The following is a 15,169-nucleotide window of genomic DNA, read 5'->3' on the forward strand; positions in this document are numbered from 1 at the left end:
TATATGGAAAAAAAAAAAAAAAAAAAAACCAAAAAACAGACTACTCTCCATTTTAACCCTCCTACCTAAACACTACATGGAATGCTTCTAATTTTGAATGGCTCCTGAGCATGCCAATGACACAGGAGGAGTGAGAGAGGCTATCAGCTAACATGCAAAGCAAGGAAAAAGCCTGTGCGTGGCCCAGGCAGATCTGATTCAGAATGTCCACACATGAATGCCTCCATTACACCAAATGGTCACTCTTRCTTCCTTATACCTTGTGAAACTATAAGTAGGGATAGCCCTGGCATTTAAATTCATATCACCCACACAGCAAATCAGACAGAAAAGCCAGTTCAATTAACTTCTGCAACAGGAACTACTGGGGGAAGAATCTCTTCATTGGCTTTGGTGGGCTTGAGGCCCGGCTTGTAATCTGGTGTCATGCTACTGCCTCTCTCTGCCCATGAAAAGAGAAATATTTGTGTCTTGAAAACTCAAGAGAACAAGATATTTGCTTCCAGGACCACATTAGCCTTGTTCTAGCCCTTTGGTCTGGAAAAAGCTGCCACTCTCCCATTTGTCACCCTTGCACCCTTAACAGCGCAGTCACTCCTGTGCAKGTACCTTGCCCGGGGGGAAGATCCAGCACAAAGGAAATATGCATGAGCCAAGATCTATCAGTGAGTGCACATGAAGGTAATTAAGCATCCATCAAAGCTGACCACTGGTGGGTGTTCACAGCCGCAGATGAATCAAGAGCACCCCAAACATAGGGAATGAGCTAGGGACATAGTCATCAAATATACAGCAGAATGTCTTGAAAAAGTAGAAGCTGACATAGCTCAAAGGAGCTCTCCCTAAAAGGGAGAGTTTGCTTTGCGGTATTATAATATGGACCTTGGCAAGAACATCCCCATTCACAGATGACACTTTTTTGGCCTCCTAAATCTCTTTTCTCCAGACTACCTGACACTTAACCCCAGGCACCTCTTTAGCTGAGACTCACCATGTGCGGTTTGGCCTCTCGGTCAATCAAGTTGACCTTCCCTGCCGTGGTTTTGTAATTCTCAATATCCTGCTGTATTTCCATGTGCTCAGGGTTTGCCATGAAGAAAGTGTGAGCTGCATCTGCTGCCTCCTCCAGCTTGTTCAACTGTAACAAAACAAGAAAGAAGAGCTAAGTTGGTGATGAAGGGGAGTGAATACAACCATTTATCCTGTAGCTACTACTTCTACTGAACGAAAAAAAGCCCTGATATGTTGCATCCTGTCTTATCCTAGACAGCTGTCTGCTCACCAACTGTTTCAGGCCTCTGGTTTTCCTCTTTGCCCTGTCATCTTCAATCACATGAAGCAGAAGCACATAGTCCTAATGCAAAACCATACCAAAATATTCCTCAAGCACCTGCCTAGCGTTGTATTCCCAGCACATCTGGAGCCTGCACTCCAGTTGTTAGACACACTGAGGGGAGCCTGACATTTCATCCATTCTGCAAGTACAGAAGGGAATGAGAAGACTACAGTGGCAAAAAAACGGCCGAGCAGTGATGGGATAACTAAGGAAAACCTGAATGTAGAGGCTGAGGAAAATGACTGAACTGAGAGGAAAAGCCCGGTGCAAGGGAAGCTGGGAGGGCTGGAGTTTCCTAGTACCAGGCAAGTCACTTCACCTCTCTGTGATTTGGTCTATTGGTGACAGGCCAGACTCTTCTCCAGCTGCACATCCTCTGAGCTTGGCTAATCCAACTCTCCACACAATCCCTGGTAGAAAGGTGACCTCATGAGATATCAGAGAGAGAGAGAGAGGAGGGGAAAGCAGTTGCTGAGACTGTTTTCTCTTGTAGCCTTGGAGGCTATACTATGTCCAGGCTAAGTATCTCTATTTTGTTTGTATAGGGGATTTGGGACCATTTACTAATCTCAGCTGTATACAGTTGCAAAGGGTCAGACTTTGCCTGTACAGGCAAAGGTATAAAATGGAGTTTATCTTGGTAGATCAGGTTAGTTTGCATTTATAGGTGTGTAACTGATACCAGGCATTAGTTTTACCCTGGAGAAAGCCTCTTAAACAAACAGAAATGCTAGTCCTAAACACATCCACTGTAGTGGCTAGGAGTGCAGGAAACAGGAGAGATGTTCTGATAAAATATCTGCATGACGGAGCAGGGTCAGAGGCCATTTCCATGGCTAACACACTTGCTCCTAGAAGAAAGCCACCACAACCAAGTAACACCAATATGCAGAGCAAGGCCCTGGAGATACACCTGCAAGCTGAGCAGGCTCTCCTATGCTTGTTAGCCAGGATGAGGCTAATGGTAGCTACAATCGCACAGGCCTTAAGAAGGTCAAGTGTCCAAGTGTTCCCCTTGTTAGCAAAACCTGCATAGAGCTCCAGGCCACAGCAGCTAGACTCTGCCAGAAGCACTGGGGCCAAGCAGCTCAGGGGCATCCGCGCTACACTGCAGTCACTGCAAGGCAGTTCACTTGTAGAAATCCTGCTTGAGATCTTCACGCTAGGCTCCCAAGTACCCATTGGACAATCCCACCAGCAAAGTGAAAGTGAGCTGCAAAGAGACCTGCAGAGAAGGACGAATTCAATGCCCTTTCCTCCTAGGCCTGGAGTAGGGAGGAGATGCACTCTAGATGAGGCCATGGCTGTCCATTCTACTTCCAGCCCTGCAAGTCCGTGTCAGGCTTGTGGTTTTAGCCACAAGCCACAACACAGCAAAATCTTTACCACAATCAATTCCAGTTCATCAGTGCCATGCCAAGGGAATACCACAGGGCAGAAGGATAGTCTCTGCCTCCAGCCCCCAGAAGGGGAATACAGCAGGTGAATACACCCAACAGAGGATGCCCAGGGGTCTGCAGGCCAAAGCCTCACTCCTGAGGCATCTGTAAGGAAAGCTTTCTGGTGTACAGTACCCTGGCTGCCCCAGAATGTCCCTTCCTTTCCTTTTCTTTCCTCTGCTCAGCTTGAAGAAGGAGGCTCTGATCACATGCGGACAGTGGCACACAGACATGAGAGCAGCTCTGTCACTTGGCCAAGCCTTCCAGCCATGGAAGCTCCATGGTGCTCAGGAGCGCCTGCTCTTCCCTAGGATATGACTGTGGCATCTCTGGAGCCCTGTCAGCACAAAGAATGGAGCTGCACATGGGACAGCAGAGGCAGGAGTGCTAGCAGGCCCTGACCATAAGCCACATGCTGCTTAGCTGGCAAAGTGGCCTGTTGATGAACCATGCTGTCCTGTTCACTTTGGGCCTGCCTGATGGCACACAGAGCTCAGCCATCTCTCTGCTGCAGGTCGTGGCACAGGCTGAGAGAAGCAGCACACAAAGGTCCTTCAAACTGCCCACCCAGAACAAGTGTTATGGTAAAAATCTGCCAGTAGCTGTGATTGTGTTTAGGCTGTTGGCTGTGCTGCATATTAAGGCTCAGTTGCAAGTCCTGTGTCAAGACTTGGATGTACTTAATGAGCATTGATTTCCACGGCTTAATACAGTATTGCCTTTCAGCCAAGCCGAGAGAAACAAAAGCTCTTTCAGTGAGTTCACATGAACTGTCTTTCACTGCAGTTTCAGTGGAAGAGAATCAAGCTAAGTGACAATACTTTGCATTTCTTAGGGKCTAAGAGGGTACATATCGACACTGTTTACCAGTCAAGCATATATCACTGGTTTCATCTCTGAAATGTGATTGATCTTCACATTTGGTTCCTCTGTCAATTGTCTGGGTACCCAACTTGTCAGCAGGTCGTCTGGTTAGTATAATCCTCTGCAGAAGGGTTTGCAACCATCTTAAAAACTAAAAATTGTATCTAATAACATATAAACCTCTCCTGAACCAACTCAGACTGAGATCTGTGCAAAATCTTGGTGCCTTCTCTTTGAGGAATGCTCCTCCATACGTTCTCATGGCAATTTCATGTACAAGGCTTGCAGAAGCTTAGTTATAAAATGCTAAGGATAAACTCTATCTCTTCCTATTCAGAAGTAGGAGCTGTCTACCAGAATTAATAAAATATCCCAACTGTTTAACTGGCAGAATGATGCCTCCTTTCATACTGYACATACAGCTTGGCAAGACTTGGGAAAATACAGTGTGAAGACACATATTATTATTGCAAGGTAACATTCTTTAATGGCTCAGAGGGAACATATTTTGGCTGCGAAGGAAGCAGCCGGTGCTACTTGAATCTCCACTCTCAAACAACATTTCCAAGTGGCAAATATTAAAAAATTACTGTAGCAGGTTTCCTTTGGCTTTTGGTCAAAACAAGGTGGAAGTAGAAAGTGCAGTAAACTGCTGAAAACAGTTTTTACATTACCAAAAGTACAAAGAAGACTCCAACGGGGGAAGCCAGCTGAAAGGCAAGTGAAGGGGGAAGTGTTCTGCGGAGCATACAAGGACACACTCGAAACTTCAAGGCATGTAGCAAATCCCTTAAAGAACCACCCAGCACTTTCATCTGTGATCTGGGACTGTTTAGATTAGGATGAATGAAAACACAGTCTGGGGATGAAACAAGGGGGTTACAGTGAGTCAAACTGGTGGCAACTGGAAACATAAATGCTCCATCATGGCTGTCAGAAATTACTGGCTGAGCTTTTCTGGGATGTCTGAGTGGTTTTGACAGGGAGACATTGAAAGGAAGCAGACACCCAAATGTACCAGGTRATCTGTGAAACTGGCACTTTCATATTAAACAAGCGCTGCCTGTCACACTCTCCTTTTGCTCACTGTGACATGGAGATGTTGAGCTCAATATTTAGAAGTAGCATCTGCCTCAAAAGCAAGTATTTGTCTCTTCATAAGGCCCCCCACACTGTCAGAAGGGAACCCATCACAGTGATCTACAAGCAGAAATCTCTTCCTTCCTCTCCAGCCTACAGCTTTGAAAGCAGGTACCCAGACACATAAAGGGCTGTGGGAGGGAAAGCCAAACCATCTGCAAAGGGGCCAGACTTGTGCCACAGCTGAGTTAGGCTGTACAAACCATTACTGGAAGAAGGAAACCTGGTACACTAATGATTCAGGCTTCTGTACTGCARAGCCCTTTGGAAAGCCATATCTGATTGGAAAAGCAGAGCTCAATGAAAATATTTGCTGGCTTCTGGCACTCTCSCTTGTCCTCACTGTCCAGAAAATGAGTTTTTACCTTCCCAGGATATGTCTGGCAGTGTTTTGCTCAACATCTGCATGACCAGAGATGCTAGGTGCCCTCAACTGTGCTTAAGTCAGTGGGAGCTAGAGATGCTCAGCACTGCTGAGGTCTTCAACCACTATGCTCAGGCATAGGGAAYTGGTGACAAAGCCACAAACACAGCCTGTTTCCCAAATGCCGTGCCTGGAGCAACTCCAAAATTCACACTGCCCAGCCAAAGAGACACAGAAGCAGACGTTTGTCAGTGCCACGGGGACAGCCTGGCAGCTGGAGATACGAGCGTGGGAGAAAAAACTACTTGCAGGCCATGGCTGGAAGTTTTCAAGTGGAAGTTTTTTTTTTTTTTTTTTTTTTTCCCTCTTGGATTCACAAACTGCTTCAGCCGACAGTTGGAACTCTGAGTGAATCGAGGAGTCAGTCCTGCCCTCTGATGGATGTGTGATTTGTCAGTGAAACTCACTGATATCTCTGTCATTGATCAGAAGCTACAAAGTTGTGAGCAGGCTAAAGCTCTCTTAAACCACTGCTCTTGTTCTATTGTTTTAGCACAGCCAAAATTGCTTTTCCAGTTCCCAGAAGACCCAGGACAGAACCAGCTGAGAGAGCATGCGTGAATACCTCTGAAAGGAAGATGAAAGCTCCTGTCAGATGGCATCTCAGTCCAGTATTCAGATCTAGCCTTTGAACAAAGCACCATTGCACTGCAATGCCCATACATCTGCAAAAAAAATCTCCTTGTGCAAACCTCAGAATATTTTCAGGGTTAGCTCTGTATCAACAGCTTATGTGGGAAATCCAGCTTTTACTGAAAGAAACAAGATTCATTTCAGTTCTTTGGTGTTTCCAAAYGGCCATTCTGTTTCTTCTGTTTAACAGGCAAGTTGGGTGATTTCCCCAATGTTGCACTGGGGACTGAAGCAAAGTCAAGAACCAAATTCAAAAGAGCTAACTCTGGATTTCTTTAAAGCTGTAATTCTTGATTCCTTGACTTTCTATTGTTAAGAATGTTCTTTTAATGTAGATTTGCAGCAGAATCCGGCCAAAGCCAAGGCATAGATCTGCATTTAAGCTAACAGATTTGCCACTACCTGAGGGTCCCTAGGACTTCTCCGTCCCAAAGCCAGGTACTTCTCACACTGCTGCCAGGATGTCCTGCCTGTATCCTGCAGACCCAGTCACAGACTCCTTGGTTGTCTTAAAGGTGTTTTTTGTTTTTAATGTGGCGCAACTGGTGTCAGGGAGGAGTTAGGAGAGTCCAGAACTGGCTCAGGACAGGCAGACACATCAGCAGTCCAACTGCCATAACAATGAGCCTTTGGTAATCTAYAAATTGTTATTTCTCAATGTCTTCTAAGTTGCCTCAACCTAGGAGAGTTTTCCTAAGGATATCATCCTCCAGAACAACCCCGTGGCTTCCTAACATCCAAGCAAAATGACAGAAAAAAATTTTGAACTAGGACAACACACTGCATTTTGTGTGAAATAACCCTCCACTYCCCTCCAAAAAACACTTCAGTGTAGAAGTTACAAAAAAAAAGGGGGGGGGGGAATATTCTTGTTTAGAATCTCATCCTGGAAAAGCTCATCTCAAATGAGTAGCAGCTGATACAATATAAAGGACTGATCATGATGGGAGTTTTCAAGTCATGTTAAAAGTAGGTGAGACTGCCACTGTAGCTTGTAATTAGAGAGRTTCTAACAAGATGAGTTTTGCCAGAGAGAAGTGAGCTGCTGATCTGATCCAGAAGAAYGTTATTAAGCCAGCATGAGCTGCTTGGGAGGGCTGCACTCTTTCACCYGATCACTACAGATTTCTTTTCTGGCAGTGTCCTGCCATGTGAGCTTAAAAGGTATCACACATATCTCAGCAAGGGAATTGGTCCTTTGAGCTGCAAACTGAAACAGGTTGTTSTGGGATATATTCTTTTTTTCTTTGGTTCCAGCTCCTTTCTGGAAGGCTRTTAAAACCTGCCACAGGTCCTAACTTACCCCTTCCTGGATAAAAACTGCCGCTATGAGATAGGCAGAGTCTGATTTCTAGACACAATAGAAAATTCCTTTCCCATCCTGAAAAACAGATTCAAGCTGTATCTAGTCCTGAACCTGGCTCTTTACAGCAGAGATGACCTTTAGGTTTTGATAAGTGAACTCAAAGCAGAACATTTCAAATCAACACTTCCCAATTCATCGTGTCCCATGTTTGCCTTAGAAACATTAAAGTGACAMAAAAAGCCAACTGCTGCTAAATCTTGGGGAGCTTTTCAGTATGCATGAGTATATAAAAGCAAATTCCTAACTGGTAAGACACATTTAGAAACCAGCACTGACATTAATTATGAAACACTTTGGAGGACCTTCTGCYAAAAAGCTCAGAATTCACAAGGAGGAGAAGGATATTTTGGTGTATTAAGGTCTGGGCTGGGACGCAGGACACCTGGACTCAGTTCCTGGCCCTGTCACAATCTCATTGTGTGGCCACTGGAAAAATCRCTTTGCTTTCTCTGTGCCTGATTTTCCATTATTTTAAATGAATAATAATAATCATTCTCCTGCTGGGTATCCATTTTATTTATTTAGATGGCAGGCAACTTGGGGATTATAAGCACATGCAAGCCTGTAATGCAAGGGGTTTTTGATCTTTGAAGGGCTCTCAAAATATCATGTGAAGCACTTATTRTAACAACAATCACTGAATGAAAAACAGGAAGAAAAAAATGACAACTGTAGAACTACATTGCTCTAAGGTCCACTACTCATGCTGTTAGAACAAGATTGGTACAAAGCTTTAGAGATGTTCCAGCAAACCCTGTACCTTTCAGACAAAAGGTCACACAAAATGAGAACATCATCATCTAGAGATACCCCTAAAATACTCTATTTTGATCTTATCATGACAATGGCTACAGCTGAGTGAAGAAGGGGAAAATAATTTTTAAATATTTCTGCATTTTGACGCTGAAAAATTATTTTTTTCGAGTTCAAATGTTAGAAGTGTTGCATTTCAAAGGAAAACGGGAAAATAATTTTTCAACAAAGAAAACTTTAGACTAAAGAGTTTCAGCAAGTTGGAAAGTCTCAGCTCCATTACAATTAGGGAGGATGTTGGTGTGGACTTCAGTGGGACCAGGATGTAGTAATGACTTGGATTAGGAAGACTGTTTTAACTGAAGTGTTAGAAAGGACTAAACACAGGCTGCCAAAAGGACGTTGAGAGAGCACCACCGAGATTTAGAACATCGCTATACAGTCAATGCTGATTCACTGACTGCAGCTAAGAAAATCCTTTATGGCACTTTCGTGGGTGAGATGACAAAACATCTAATATAACATTAACAGTCCATTCACAGTTCATTCTCATTCTGGTATTGGTCAAGCTGCACACCAGCCAATACACTCTATACCTGGAAACCTACTTTGTACCCATAACGTCACCGGCCTGCCATGCTCAGGAAATGAACRCCGCCTGTCTCTGCCCCCCTAAGCAACACACTGGAACATGCCTACCTTGCTGTTTGATTTTATCATCGCTTTGGCTGCTGCTCCCTTCAAAAAGAGGTAACAGCGAAGCCCAGACAATTCACCTAATCTCTCTGGAAATAGCTGAGACTGGCTCAGCTCCACACGAGGGCATGTGCTTTGAATTCACACTTGTACTCATTATTCACAGATGAATGAATCCTGACCAAAGTCCCTCTTGTGCCAGGTGCTCAACAAACACGTATAAACCCCTAGTCCATTCCCTAGGGAATATGCCATGCAACAGCACTTGGGTTTGTAGCAACAATGACTTTGTAAACTTGCGGTCTCTAAAGTTTGCTCTCTAGCGCTTGGCAGTGGGAACTAAGTTACTGCCAGGTTTGGGAAACAAGCACTGCACCGTTTTAGCCTGCTCTTGCAGAGAGGTGGCATGGGATGGTGGCCATATCACCGCTTTTCTTATGTTAAGCAGTGGAACAGYACCACTTCTAAGGGAAAGCTGCTATATTCAGAACAACTGCTGACACTAAGCGGCTCCTAGCTCACTCTGTACTTCTCAAGGCAAAAAACAAGTACAAAAGAGATGCAATAGTCAGATTTTAGAGAGAATGTAGCCAATGCAATTTTGATTCTGACTGCTTGAGTCAGTATAGTACATGATGCAGATACAGTACATGATACAAAAAAAGACCTCATACTATTTGTGACACCAAATTCCCTCTGCTTCCATCTTTCATTGAATCTGCTATCACAAATGGGCAACCGTTATACAYTCTGTGTGATGGCCATAATCTAATCTGCTCTAGCTTAAGGCATATTCAGTGCATAAGACACACTTTGAATTTAAAGTTTTTGAGTGGGAAAGGGGAGGAGTGAATCTTATACACTGAAAAGTGTGATAGGTTCCTCAAAACCCCAGTTTCCTGCTGTAACAAGACTGTACCTACCTGCATGTAGCCTCAGTTTATTGCTAAATGCGTGAGCCTAACAGAAAGTTTCTAGTTTAGAAGAGAATGAAGAAAATTAGAACTATTCAGCTGACCTAGAAACCAAAGTCTCAAATCTCCCAGCCATCAGGTGTTTTGATGGACAGGTACTATTTTTTAAAACTTTTCCATAGTTCCATTGCTGGTGGTGTATCAAGGGCTTAGCTGTGCTGAACTCTACAGAGGAAGAAGATTCTGTAATTGGAAAGCACGGATGACAAGGGGAATAAAAGGTTCAGTGTCATTAAGGACTGATCTCACTGTCTGTTGTAGAGCTTACTGACTAGGTGGGTAGACGCAAGCAGCAAAGAATGAGATGGCCATAAATGGCATGTGATCTTGTCCCTGTAATATAATATTACAAATGGAGAAGAAAGATATTCTCTTGAGAAGTTAATCAGGAAGTTTTTACCCCTGCTGACGGTATGACACAACTGCAAAAAGCTGCCTGACCTCCCTGCATGCCCCACTGCCAGTGCAGAACCATAAGGAGAATTGGGCTCTTGTGGGCCCCAGGGAATAGCCATTCTGCTAGACCCACTCCCAAAACAGAACCCATCTGGAGAATTGCATAGGGGAAACATCTCACAAGAAGGGAAAGTTAGGAAGGATGTGAGGTTTTGTGTTATCCCAAAAGGTAATTTTTCAGTACACAAACATATGCCACTTAGTAGGTACATAGTCAAGAGAGCTGACTGAATTCTGCATTAGTCTCCAGAAAGTGGCAAATACTTGGAAATTTAAAATCAAATGGAATAAACCATTCAAACATTCTTTGTGGCAAAATTCTTTCAGTTATCTGAGATAAATCAGATGTCCTAACAATTCCCTTACTTGTGGCATTTGATCTCCATTTTACATAAGYATTCCTATGTACACGCAGAGTGGAACAACTGCATCCTCCTCCCAGAAAGGTCCTTTTGCATTGAGGAAGCATTTAGAGAAGGGTGGTGGAAAATGTCTTCCTTGGAAGCACAACCATAATTCACGGAAGTTCATGGAAGACAGTTTGCTGCTTCCTGCTCTGGTGGTCCTATTCCAAGAGCAAGGGGAGAGAAATAGGCTGCAGGCCAACTGGGAGTGCACTAGGCAGCACAAAAAAGCACCACTCCAATACTATGACCTTCCAGAGGTTCAGGTTAAGATCAGTGCAAAGGTGCTTTTAACTTAAACTGAGACAAATCAGTCTCGAGTCTGAGAGCCAGATTTCTCTTCAGTCCCTCCCTTCCAGCACTTCATTTCTTCTCCTTCTGACAAATTCTCCTTAAACTGTTCATGGATAGTTAAGAATGAAGATTTTCATGTGTTTGTGGCTGTGTATAATATGCTTAAAAGCACACATGGTATAATAAATACCACACACGGAGCAGGTCATTACTGCTGGCAAGGGGCTTGCTAAACCATCTCCCAGCAGGAAACCTTCATGTACAAATCTCAAACACATTGACGCATCTTAGTATTCATTCTGGGAGCAGGCAGTGGGAAATGTGTTTGTGTTTACTGAGCCTTTGATATGACATTGTGAAAAATGCTCCAAGTCAGATTTTTTCCTAAGAAAACACTCAGTTCTGTTTCATATATTCTGAGGACAACTAAGTTGTGTGTGAAACAGCATTTTAAATGAGGAAAAATTCCTAGAATATGCAGTATGGGCTCTCCTGGCAAAAAAACCCTCTAGGATTGGATCTCTAAAAGTTGAATAACAAACCCCTTTTAGAGGGGGATCTTCCCTCCATGCCAGTGAATAATAGCTCAGATCATATGAACAAAGGATCTGGCATTACGCAGACTTCAGCACGCTACTTTCTGTAAGAAAAATATTTTCTATCAGCTGATAGTTAGGCAATGGTCTCCCCTTYCTCCCAGTCTCCTATTTAAAATGACTGTGCTGCAAACACATCACTGCGCTGCCAAGAAGTAGTAGTCTTGCTGCTGCCAATGATGCAAAACATCCTGCACACTGGACCACAGGAAGACTCTGATCAGCTCCTCTGAGAGCTGTGTCAGGCCAGTGGGTTCTTTCTCTATTTTAAAGTACGTTAGTGTAAACCAAAAGCCAAATAAGAGCTTCTTTTATAATTTCTATTAGAGCAGGTGGGATGTATTCAGGCCTGAAGACTCTAGGCAGACTGGTTATCCATTGAAGCTCCTATACCCCAGAGTTGTCTTTGGTCAGGCAATTACAGAGAAGCCAGGGGCCCTTGGAGGTAAGTAGTATTCAAGCAGCAATATTCTTAAAGACATACATACAGCAGCAAGCAGTGCCAGATTAAAAGGTATAAAACCAGGAAGGCATTCTCAAAGAGAGGTTTTCTCATGCATATCCTTTCTTCTGTGGTTACAGTATCCCCATAGCACACCTGGGAAAGTTTCACTCAAGGATTAGYCTGCGCGTTTTAGGCTAATGAAATTGAGCGGCTGGAAACAAGCAGTACGTGACTAACCCCTCTTTGCAGACCCACCAGCAAGAATCCCACAGGCCACAGTCTGTTAGACAAATAATGAGCTTTAATCTGATATATTGACTGACAATAGGCAGAGAGACAGGTGGTCCCCTGACAGAAATTCTAGGAAATACCTGAGAGGAGAGATGGCAATCAGGCTAAGCAAGCCGGCAGCAGTGAGGAGCTCTTTGTGCACGAAGGAAGCAAGGGTCAAGGCTGGAATGTTTCAATTTGATTAAGGCTAAAATTGACTGCACGCTTCTGGGAGGTGAGGAGGGGAACCAAACCAAACAAGACCTGCAGTTAAAAGGACCGACGGGTGCGTCATGTAAGTGTGAGTCACACAGAGAAGCAGACCGGGCACTCTTGCAGTAGTGAAGATGCCACGGGAACATAACAATATTCTACATTTCCACAAAGTCTTCCAAAAAGTCTTCTTAAAAACCCGAAGGCGTTTGATTTGGGCTAGAAACAAAGCAAACTCCTTCATGATGAGAGAACTGAAGCAAAGTGATGACAGAGAGATGGAATGGGAGACATTTGGGAGAGGATCACTGCACAATGCCTTTGCAGACAGTCTTCTGGGATCTAAGATCCAAGCCAAGATGAGACAGCTTTTCTCTCTTTAAGTGTAATCCACAACAGAGTCAACGGCAAGGAAACAAACTCAACAGTGTTTATTCTGACACGGGTGAAGGCCAGATAACACTGCAGCACATACAGTAAAATCCTTTACAGGTGGAAGTCTTTTGACACAGATGTAAGAGTGGCATCACGCAACCTCCTCTCTCCACAYGGGTACAAGAGTTACGCTCTTGTGAATGAATTAACAAATACTGCACAAGTGATGGTGAATTACCAGGGTGCCGTGCACGATAAGCCATTACCATCCACACACCTAAAAGAATAGGCCAAAAAGACTTACTTCAGCATACTTCTCCACATCTGTACTTCTGCCTGTATTTTGCTGACATGCTGTCAAGAACGAGGCAATGCAATTCAGAGACTGGATCCTAAATCAGCAGACCTTTCCCATACTCCTGGTTTTCCAGATTCTAYGCTTTTCCTGCTTTTATAAATCTTCCTTCTTTGAGGCACATAGAACAGGAGTTTTCCAGTTCAGATATTTATTTTCTCTAGCATCCTGCCTCCTAGGCAGTAATTTAGGACATTACAACTAGTTCAGCTGTGCTGGCTGATAACATCAAGTGCTGATGCAGACTCCTAACCAAGCTGTTTCCACACCGATATCTCTACAGAAATAATAATTAAAACYCGGTTAAGAAAAACACAGCAGAAAAATCTGAGCTAAACAGAAAAACTCTTGTAGCAGAAACTTTCCTCTCTTCCCAGGGTTTAGTGATGCTTCAGAACCYTTTAAAAGATTGAGATGTGGTGAACTGTTGAATGTCCTTCAGGGGCCAAAGTTTGCTGCTAAAACACATATGTTTCTCCGCTGTTACTCAACATCATCCAAACAGCTACATGTGGCCCTAGAAAATGCCTTTTTGAGACAAAGTGCAGATCACTCATGACCACCTTGGAGCCAGAAAGCCACGCTGAACTGGTGAAAAAATGATACCACTTTTATACAGTCCTTTTCTTACATCAACAGAGCTTTGCCAAGCAGCAGCCTAAGCCCTGTCCCAAGCCTGAAATCTACTTCTTCCCCACCTTCCACCTTAGCAATAGAAAGTTCWTCTCATGCAGAAGGTACCTACTGACCCTAACAGTGATTCTGGTCAGTTTATGTTATTAATGCCACAGCATTTTCTTGAAAAGCAAAGAGTACATAGCCCTCAGGGTGGGCTGTGAACATCTAAGAAAGATGTTATTATCTCCCTGTGCAGTGAGCTGTGATGAGCAGCAAAGGGGAGATGCAAATTAAAACTGTAAATCTCAAAGAGAAAATAGACTCATAGTATAACTATACACCTCCCTGCCCCATCAAAACATTGGAAGTCTCTTAAGGGAATAGTTTTCTAGCACGTTTTTTCCTGYCACAGTGTTTTTGGAATACCTTTTCCAGGGCTGGCATCATAAAACAATGGATCACGACTCCCAGCTGCTGACTGCTTGGAAACAACCGCAAGGCTGAAGGACATTATGGCACTGCAGACTTGGTTAAAGAAATTACCAGTTCATCAATGTAGYTGAGCAAGAATTTTGCAAAGACCGAGGAAGACTTAAAAAAATGGTGGGAGAACATGGGAGTGTGCCAGTGGATACTGGAATGCCACAACAGAGGAAAGAAAGCACTGGAGAAAAAAAAAAGGGAGGGGGGGTTTAAAAATTTGGCATTCTGGTTGAAGTGTCAGCTAGAGAATATGGGCTGTCCAACGCMTCTCCCTCCCCTTTCTGCCACCCCCTGGGAGCCAGGAGAGCTCAGGGACCACAGCAAAGCAGCAGAGCTGCCTATATATATATCCATATCCATCTTACTTGAGCCAGTAACATTTGGATCACTGCAGACAAAGATGTACTCTACAACTAGGCCCACGAGAACTGCTGAACTGCTTTGTAATAAGACCCTGCTCACTCACGGAAGAACTGTTTGAAGCCAATGGAAAYAAATTCAGCTTATGTCATAGGTGATTCTGGAAAAACCTGCAGTCTCTACAAAGGAATTCCTAYGCTGATCTGACAGATTCACCCATTTCTGGGCCAGCATCTTGGCATTGCGTTTACTTTCTAAAGAAAGCAATACTTGCAGAGAAAGTCAGAAGGTAAAAGAAGGGAAATTAAAATATATCCACAGTTCTGCAATAAGTAAGATCTCACTTGTTCTTTTGGCGGAGTAAAGGACAGGTCCTGTGAGGGGCACCACCTGTAAACCTGCCAAGYTAGTTCAAGCCAAAGGTTGACGTATCTCAGGAACCTTCCTCCAACAACGCCCAGCGGAGGACACTCATAGGCAGAGTGCAGAAACGTGGCAGGTACACAGTGATCCCCCCCAGAGAGCGCATCGTCAGTGAAAGCAGCAGTTTACAGACTTCCTGAATCAGAATTTGCCTCCAGACTATAGTGCTTRAAAGCCACTGATGGACTTATCCTCCAGCGAACTATGTAATCCTTTCTGGAACCCATTTATACAAGCTGCAATAAATAAGGG

At 43.9% G+C, this 15,169-nt stretch overlaps 1 protein-coding gene across 2 annotated transcripts in view; it reads right to left on the reverse strand.

The window, feature by feature from the left end:
- P3H2 (prolyl 3-hydroxylase 2) overlaps positions 1-15,169 on the reverse strand; it is an 87,186-nt gene that overhangs the window by 19,628 nt on the left and 52,389 nt on the right. For both annotated transcript variants that reach the window (XM_085325170.1, XM_085325169.1), the window contains exon 2: positions 992-1,138. In XM_085325170.1, the coding sequence (XP_085181296.1) occupies positions 992-1,093 (102 nt within the window). In that variant the 5' untranslated portion in view covers positions 1,094-1,138. The remainder of the gene's footprint in view (positions 1-991; positions 1,139-15,169) is intronic.

Source organism: Rhea americana, unplaced genomic scaffold, assembly GCF_003343005.1.
Source record: "Rhea americana isolate MKP2758 unplaced genomic scaffold, rheAme1 scaffold_96, whole genome shotgun sequence".
NCBI classification, from domain to species: Eukaryota; Metazoa; Chordata; class Aves; order Rheiformes; family Rheidae; genus Rhea; species Rhea americana.